The 9,632-nt window shown below is 39.4% G+C and overlaps 1 protein-coding gene across 1 annotated transcript in view; it reads left to right on the forward strand.

Annotated features, from left to right (window-relative positions):
• Positions 1-264: 264 nt before the first annotated feature.
• The window catches only part of hepacam2 (HEPACAM family member 2), a 13,681-nt gene continuing 4,313 nt past the window's right edge, over positions 265-9,632 (forward strand). Inside the window, exons 1-6 of the mRNA XM_037693616.1 lie at positions 265-682; positions 767-1,054; positions 4,869-5,168; positions 8,132-8,257; positions 8,702-8,723; positions 8,817-8,851. Coding sequence (XP_037549544.1) covers positions 265-682; positions 767-1,054; positions 4,869-5,168; positions 8,132-8,257; positions 8,702-8,723; positions 8,817-8,851 — 1,189 coding nt within the window. The remainder of the gene's footprint in view (positions 683-766; positions 1,055-4,868; positions 5,169-8,131; positions 8,258-8,701; positions 8,724-8,816; positions 8,852-9,632) is intronic.

The raw sequence follows: 9,632 nt of genomic DNA on the forward strand, positions 1-9,632 counted from the left end.
AAAGAAGAAGAAGAAGATTATTATAACTTCAAATAAATTAAATTCAGGATAAATGAAGGTAATTGTTCTGAATCAATCAGAAACTGAGATCCACTATTATTGATTGTGCCGTGGTCTCATCTAAAACCTTCCTGTGGCTCATTGAAGACTGGATAAGAGACTTCATGTATAAAATACCAAGTGAATGGCTTGTAGACTGGCAAAACGGATACTATATTTGCACATGTAAATAAAGGTAGAAAATAACAAATAACACAAATGACAATGTTTGAAGTTGTTGGATTAAATGTTAAATCTACTTCTACTATTTCCGTTCATCTAGAGACCAGCAGCGAATTAATTCACATCCCTTCCCTGGTTCGTCATGGCATTGAGGGGAGCCCCCTGCTTCTGTCTGTGGAGACCCTCTTTTCACTGGATGAAGCTGAGATCCAGGGGACTTGGTCTCACACCAAACCGAGTGGAACCCGGACCACGTTGGTCACATTTACCAATGACACCGTGATCACTGACATGATGTACCGCAACCACCTCCTCTTCAAACAACCCAATGTGTCTTTGCTGATCTTGAAATTAAACCGGGACAGTGAAGGGGATTATGACCTGAGCCTCAACATAAAGTTTCACAACAGAAAAGGACAAGTCACCAAGGAGGAGAAGACAATCCATGTAACAGTGGATGGTGAGCCTCTTGCTTACTAAATGTTTACATGATGTTTATTGGGTGTCCAACTTGACCAATGCTTCTTGTTTTTCCTCCCCGTAGTACCTGTCTCCACTCCGCTCATTGAGAAGAGCCCATCTCATCCAGTCGTAGAAGACAAAGCAAACGTAACTTGGACTTGTTCTGTTGAGAGAGGAACCAGAGTTGTGTTCCAGTGGCTAAGGGATGATGTTTTGCTGACTCCCAGTAGTAGATACCACTTCAGTCAAGATAACTCTGTGTTGGTGATTACCCCTGTGACAAAAATGGACAAAGGAAGTTATCGCTGTGTGGCCAGTAACTCAGTGAGCCGGGGCCAGTCCAGCAAGATGGTGGAACTCAGTGTTTACTGTAAGTAACTCTGTTTATTCCAAGAAAATCAGTTTTTATTAAGAGTAAAAGTAGCAGCTTTGAATGTTTGCATGATCATTGGGAAATGTAGGTTTAATCCTATTTTATCATCAGAATCCAACTTCTTTTAGTCCTTAAACAGTATCAGAATCAGAATCAGAATAAGCTTTATTATCATTGTACCGAAATACAGCGAGAATATGTCCATACAATCGTCTGAAAGGTGGGCAGAGTGCACATAGCTGCTGCTCTTTGAGAGCGCGGCCTCTTATCCTTTTCAAAATACTTTTAGACAGAAAAAGGGTAAGAACCATGAGGATGGATAGTGGTATTACAAAAAAGATCTCTTCACATCTTGTCCTTTCAGGACACAATTTAAGATATCAAAAAACTCTACCAGCGAGAACATTTATAAACATTGCATGTGCATTTGACATCAAGACAGTAAGATTTGTCCATGCACTTTCAGGTAGGCCACAGTTCTGATAAGCCTGCACAGAAGTTCTCGGGGTGAGGGTGGGGTTGTGATAGACAAAGCTTTTTCCCTAGTTACCCATGTCCCAGGAGAAATTTGATAGTCGGCTCGTATCCGAGGCCAAATGGGGGAGTCAGATTCAGATAAGCCACAATTGTTGATTTTTTTAGGCAGGCTGTTTTTTTTTCTTGTCAGCCTTGAGTCCTGCTGGAACTTCCTTGGTCCAACATTTCCAGAATTATGGGCATTCCTCTCCACTGATTCGTGTTATGAGCCTCCCCAAAATTGATCCCATATGCTGTCGAGTCCTAAAGCTGCAGGTGGCCTACAATTTTCACAAATTGTCTCCATCTTACGGTTTTGCGCATTAATCAGCTGTTTTTGAGTCCTCATAGAACAAACCAAACGTTCACACAGACTTGGAAGCGTGCCATGGCCGAAACTGCTGCCAGTGTCTTCTTAAAGTTGATAAAACAGAGTCCCGCCAATGCCAAATAGCAGAACCCCTGCTATCCATCCATCCATCCATCCATTATCTTTACCCACTTCTTCCATTTTGGGTCACGGGGGTCCCCCTGCTATCATAAATCCAAATATATAAATGTTTTCAGCGTCCTCCCGAGACAGAACTGAAAGACACATCAGCTGATCTCTGATGTACCCCAGTGTGAGCCTCAGCCGGGCAAGAGGGTTCTCCAGGACCCTATTGTTTTGTTGAAAAGATTTTGTCGATTTCGTTGAAAGTCCAGCTCGTCAGATCCATAATAGTGTTTTTCGATTGAGAGATGTGTACCAGAGCTCCGAGACACAGAGAGCAGAAGCAGGAGGAAGAGGAGAACGGGGGGAGGGAGAGGAGAAGCGTCTGTCTTCAGTGAGAGTCTGAGGAGGGTCAAGTTCCAATTCAAGGCACTTATACCATACAACTTTATAAAAAGGATCTGTTCATAATTAAACTCGTTTTCTAAAGCTGAGTGGCACAGTTTAAATTTAGCACCACAAATCATCTCTAAAGAATCTATCCAGAGAACCTGACAACTTTGTAGGATTTTTCTACCTGGATTATTGAGCATGCATCAGGATATCTCTTGTTACAGTTTAGTAATGAAACGTTTCTATTACCACAGATATTTGGGAATATGTTTGTATGAACACAAAGTTCCTGTTTTATTCATAAACCACAGAACAGATGATTCTTTTGAGTTATTTTGGCACATTTCCCTGAAGGTATTTGATCATATGTAAATTTTTGTGACATCAGCCTTCTTGCCAACAATATGTGGCTGCTATGGAAAAATATTTGCATGGCAGCTGACTTATCTCAAAGAGCTCCTCTGAAATACCATAACGGATGTTAAGTTAAAACTGTCCTGGTTTTGAGTTAACTTCAAACCTTCTGTAAAATTTTTTGAATGCGTTTCCATTTTTGCAAAACAGATGATTTTGATCAGATGTGGAGAGTTATGCATTTCTTTTGTCACAACTAGCATCCTTTGTTCCTTTTTGGTCAATTTGACACAGCTTTTGTTAAAATGATCCTTTATGTTCACATTGGCTGAACATGTACATGTCATTTTACATTAATGTTTAGCTTGGTTTCAGTCACACACACCAAAAAAAAAAAAAAAAAAAACAGCGACAGAGGGAACCATGGTTCATGAAAAAATTGGCGTATGTACAACAATAAGTGTCAAGTACTATATAAAACATGAGTTGTCATATTATCATACACAAATACTATATGTTGTACTTTCATTCTAAGGGTGTCAATTTACATCATACTTTGTTGTGCACAAATACCTGCTGATCTACTCAAAACTCAATCATCTTGATGAAACATGAGTAGAAACATGTATGTTTCCCCTGCAGACCAAAGCTGTCCATGTGCAAGTCTGCAACTCAAATCTTCTTCTTCTGGGGGACTCGTACATTTGCTTTTCATGCCTCATCAGTCTAAACTTTTATTTTCTTTATACAAATTAGATAAGTTAAAAAGGGGGTTTGTTGTTAGACCTAGCTGGACAGAATGAAAATTATAAATAAAAACATCATATACAACTGTATGGGGCTGGGTCTATGGTAGCTTGGTGGGGGCTGTGGTTGCTTTGTGTTCATTGTTGCTGTCTTGTAATCCTGAGGTTGCAGGTTCGAGTCCTGGTTGTGTCAGGAACACCATTAAACAATTGTCAAATTGACAGCTCAGTGGTTAGCACTGTCGCCTCACAGCAAAAAGGTCCTGGGTTCAATCCCCAGTTGGACCTGGGGTGTTTCTGTGTGGAGTTTGCATGTTCTTCTTGTGTTTGGGTGGGTTTTCTCCGGGTACTCCAGTTTTCTCCCACAAACTAAAAACATGCATGTTAGGCTGCCTTCAGGCCCAGGCCTCCCTTGCAAAAGAGATCTGTGATCTCAATGGGATTTGCGTGGTTAAATAAAGGTTAATAAAATTAATAAAATAAATTGTGCAAGTTTGCTCGCTGTGGCAACCCCAGAAGAAAGGAGCAGCTGAAAGAAGCTTACTCACAACTGTATGTAACATTTCATCATAGTGCTGGTCACAAGATATTACAAAAACTCAATGTCAGACTAATTTGTAAATATTTTTGTTTCCTTTTGAAAAAAAAAAAACTAAACCGTTGCACAGCGCAGTCACACCAGCTCGAGCTAAGATTTGGTCTAATGTTTGCAGATCTAATTCCTCAGTAAAGTAGCATGTACCTTTTTTTGGGGGTGTATTAATAAAATATAATCTTGTTGTTTTGCTTAGGGGAGTGGTGGTGCAGAGGTTAGAGAAGGTGGGCCTGTGATCAGAAGATCGCTGGTTAAACTCCCGTTACAGACAACATCAAAATGTGGGTGGGATAGGTGAAACACCCACACCTGCCTCCACCCTCATTTATCCTTCTCTGGGTCCTTGAGCAAGGCCCTTACCGGGCACCCTAGATGGCAACTCTCTGCTCCACACAGAGGACTGTGGTAGCTCGGTGGTCTGTGGTTGCGTCAGGAAGGGCATCCAGTATATAAATGATTGCCAAGTCTTAGTTCGCTGTGGTGACCCCTAACGCAGGGAGCAGCCGAAAGAAGAAGAAGAAAATTATTGTTGTAAAGGGATCATCTTATGGGTCTGATCTTCTGAGTCCAGCTCAACTTTGGAAACCAATGCTCTAGGACAACTTACAACTGCCGACCCAGTTTATTTGTCTTTAGGATAATTGGTTAATGAAATACCCATACAGGTATATACTATGAGTTTTTCATGTATTAGAATGAGACGGCTTATAAAAATGTGCGATATGTAATATTTTTTTAACAGAAAACTGTCATGTTTCCCCGACTCATGCACAGATGGCCCCTACAACCTGGAGGTGAACTCGGGCCAGGGCCTTCGGACAGGGGAGGTGTTCACCATCAACCCTGGTGAGCTGGTGTTCTTTGAATGCCAGGCTGATTCCAACCCCCCAAACAGTTACGTCTGGATCTACAAGAGCCACAACGTGACCGAGATCATCACCGAGGGCCCACGACTGGAGGTGCAGCTCTACAGACTGGCCCAAGCTGAGGAGTACCTGTGCCGAGCCTTCAACAATGTGACGAAGAAACAGGACGAGACCCAGTTCACTCTGGTGGTGGCCAGCTTGGGAACAGGTGGGTAGAGGGTGGAATATGGCTACAGGGAGCAGTGCGTGGGTAGGATTTGGTAATCCTCTGTGATAAACACAGTAAACAACATTTCACGCCAAAAGCAGAACTGTTACGCTTTAAGAGACGGGGAGAGGATCCTCACCAATGACAAGGATTGTCTGATTTTTAGAACAGTTGTGTTGATAAGATGCTTCACCTGGAACATCATTGCGAGGAAGCAGTTTACGAGTATAACATAAAATGTACACGGCTATGATGGAAACTCTGATTTAATCTCTGTTGCTAGGTTTCTCTGCCTGCAGTCTGCTTTAGCGTTCAGTGGCTGGGAAAGTAAACAGTGGATGACAGCTGTTGTATTTATTGACTAAGTTTTATAGCATGTGGAGTTTCTGTGTACCGAATGCAACGTTAATATGTTGTCTTGGTGATACTAAGAGGATTACACAGCTGATATGATTTAAAACGCTGTTTAAGGAATCACCTGTGGTCGTGTCAGACTTCAGTTTTTATTGCCGTCGAAATCTCTCACAAACTTTACCAGAAAAGCTTTCAGTCCGTGCAGTTTTAGTGAGACATTTAAACTACGTCACAGCTAAGCCAAAAATAAGAATTTGTGCACACTGTTGTAATTATGTTCAGTTAAGGTGTTAGCCATTTAAAATGTTATCCTATTTTACATTTGTTAGCATGAAGATTTATATCTTGTTTTCAGTGTAACGTTAATATCCTCAGTGATTACAGGTACTTCCTGTCAGTATTACAGTATAAGACAAAGCTTCCCTCAGTTTCAACATATGCTCTAATCACCAAAGACAGAAAGATGTTTTAAGTATAATTGGTACAAACAAAAGTAGCAACAAACCATCCATCCATCCATCCATCCATTATTTTTACCCACTTCTTCCTATTTGGGTCACGGGGGTCAATGGTGCCCATGTCCAGCAGTCACTGTGTGAGAGGCGGGGTACACCCTGGACAGGTCTCCAGTCCATCACAGGTGGCAACAAACCCATCCATCCATCCATCCATCCATCCATTATCTTTACCCGCTTATTCCATTTTGGGTCACGGGGGTCACCGGTGCCCATGTCCAGCAATCACTGTGCGAGGGGCAAGGTACACCCTGGACGGGTCGCAAGTCCATCACAGGGCCACATAGAGACAAACGAGACAAACAACCATTCACTCTCTCACTCACACCTAGGGACAATTTAGAGTTACCAATCAGCCTAACATGCATGTTTTTGGACTGTGGGAGGGCAACACACCCAAAATATATAATAAAAGTAATGTTAGGTTAGTACCATCTTAGGATAAAAATGATTTGAACTAGCACACAAAGCTTGCACTGACTTTCTTTTGAAGTCACACAATAAGACATAAGATTCCAGTGGTGGTCTGCACATTTCACACTTAGGCTTTCACTGATGTCCTGAATGTATCCACCTTTTGATTGTTGTCATTATGACACCACAGCTCTAGGAACCATCAATAATATACAGAAATGTGGTGTAATAGGCACAGACAGGTATCTCATGTAGCAAGAATGAATGAAATTACTCAAGCAAGAAACCTAATTAACAGTTCAACTGGTTGCCTTCAAATGCAGCCACAGCTAAGCCACATACATAATTAGTAAAACATCAATATTAACATGATAAAATCACAACAATATTAAAAATAATATACATTAAAATGCATTTTATTTACCAAAGGTTTTGATGAACTGTGCACAAACTCCATCCTCCTGCCTTTTGTCTAGAAGAGTTCAGTTCCTCTGTCCTACAGGTGGTGTTTCTGTTTCAACAATGTCTTTTTCAATTGCCATGAAAGCTAACAATTAAAACCAACTGTGCTCTGTCATGTTTCTGGCACAAGTTTTAATTTACTTTAGGAATTAAAATGTAAGAATGTCCACTTGACATTTAGCTCGTGCAGGATGCTACAGATGCAGTTTCGTACCTCTGAGCAGTACGCTCCCTGAACAGCCAATCAGATGTGAAAATGCTGACGTTGTCTGCCAGAAGGCCTCATTGTTGCCACCTCAACATGTGACCCGTCAAAGCAACAGTTTCATTGCCACTTGTTTTAACCTACAGGTGCCTGCTCTGTTGATCCTGACGTCCTCGAGACAGATTTATTTGATCCTAGCAACTCACGATGGTTGAAATATGATTGGATAAACGCTATTTAGATACACATGTTGCTGGAAGCTGCATAACCAGGAGAAACACTTTGAAATGAAGAGGACAGCCATTTCAGAATAATATTAATAAATAGCTAAATATATTAAAATGTAAATTAGTGATTCTGATTGTGTTTGCAGAGAAGGCTTTTGTGACCCTGATAGTCCACCACTGTAAGATTCATTATTGATGTAGAAATTAAAAGTACGTTTTATATGTTTTGATGAAACATTCTTGTTTCTTTAAACGGATCATGTGAACTTACCAAATACTTGGATTCCCATAGAAATGTCTATTTTTTTTATTTTACAAGTGAAAATAACAAAACACTTGCAGTTTAAGCTAACTGCAACATTATCATGTTTTACAGTTGTCCAATCATATTTATGACCATATACAATACTGTAACTCAAGATAAACATCAAGTCGCTTTAATTCCTTAAATAAACTTTGACTATGGGAGACTTTTTAAAAACTGCTTTTAGCTTTAAGTCATTCCAGTCATTTTAAAAATCTTTAAATAAATTAAAAAGCTTTGATTTGCATATGACCTTCTTTACCCAATCCACCAAATAATCATTTTTACATCTAAATGTTGTTGGCAGGATTCAAACCTATGCAGGGCTGGAAAATTGATGTATTAGGACCTTATCTACTCAAATTTTCATGAAAATACAGTAAACCTGATGACTACTGATGTATTTTAATGACAAAGCAACCGTCATGCACAGATCCGTGTTTAAATGTGTTCATATGTGTAACGTTGTTGTTTATTAACAGGAAAAGAAAAGCACATCCAGGAGGGAGGCTCTGTGTCTCCGCTGGCAGTCATTATCATCTGCCCTTTGTTTCTCATCAGCTGTATGCTGCTAGTCTTCCTGAGGAAAACATGTCATCCTAAGCGAGGTTAGATACGGTCTCATTCTGCTTGCTTTGGCATACAGGAACTGATTCTCTGAGGATTTAAGTTGTTTTCCACATGAGTATAGGAGAACTGATAAGAACCTTTACTAAAGCCTCTAATGAAGAGGTCTGAACTGGGATGTGAACATATTATATTAGGATCTATTCCTGACATACTGGCTTTCTGCTTTAAGTTCTCACATGATGAAGTTGCTCAGAAATGGAAATAACTTGCAAATTTTAGTCAAAGTGAAAGTAACCTCGACAAAGCAACTCTGTTTGATCAGAGCAAAGTATTGTTGAATATCCTGATGCATGCTCAATATTGTTTTATATATATATATATATATTGTATATATATTTATAATATTGTTATATATTGTTTAATATTCTGCCAGTTGTAGATTGATGAATAATTATATTTTTCTCTCGTTCTTCTACCAACAGTGCTCATGAGCATTTACAACAAGTAAGTGTCTTGAGCTCAATTATGTTTTTTTTTAACTTACTGGCATAAATTAAACAATTGCTATTTAATATTTTTATGTTTTTTATTTTTCAGACCATTTTCAGAGCAGAAACAACCACATCGTTCAGGTAAACTGTTGACTAAGGGAGGTCCTGACATACTGCACTCTGGGGAAATAACAGAAAACATGTCTAATTACAAAATATATTATGGTGGATGTTTAAAATAAATCAGGCTCTGGTTTTAACTTAGAGTTCAAACAAATGCAGAAAAAAACAGGTTTGGAGAAACATAAAAACTTAAGTAACTTTGAATAATTTTCATTTAAAAGCAAGTTAAGCTGTAATGTATTATGATGTTAATCTTTCAGAGGCACCACCAAAGGGGGACGGCGGGTGTAAGAGCTACCCCTTGTTAACTAGTGCCCACCTGCTGGCCACCCTTGACCAGTTTTAATCTCCTGAGTCCCAAGTTTTTGCTTGATGTGCATTTATTAAATTTGCCCTAGATATTTTGTACTAGTAGAACACTGCAAACATAAAAACTAATATTGTTTTTGTGCAATTAGATAAAATATACATATTTTATAAAACAAATAAATAAAACTTTATATCTAGTCCCCCTGAATCCCCCAGAAAACTGGTCTAAAACCAGTGTCCTCAACATCAGGATGCATGGTGTCAGGAGGTTTTATGCACAATATGTCATTATACATAAATATTTAGGAAAGGACAAACTTTAATAAGTTGAGTATTGACAAATTTTCTCACAATGCAATTTACCTGTAAAAATAAACAAACTAAAGTAGACCTGTGTTTATCAGAAGGTGATTTTTAACTGATGTATGACAATGACAGAACAAATCCCTGAAACTATGTTTTTTTATTTGCTGTTTTGGTGCCACCCCAG

Source organism: Nematolebias whitei, chromosome 19 (assembly GCF_014905685.2).
Source record: "Nematolebias whitei isolate Nwh7 chromosome 19, NemWhi1, whole genome shotgun sequence".
Taxonomy (NCBI): domain Eukaryota; kingdom Metazoa; phylum Chordata; class Actinopteri; order Cyprinodontiformes; family Rivulidae; genus Nematolebias; species Nematolebias whitei.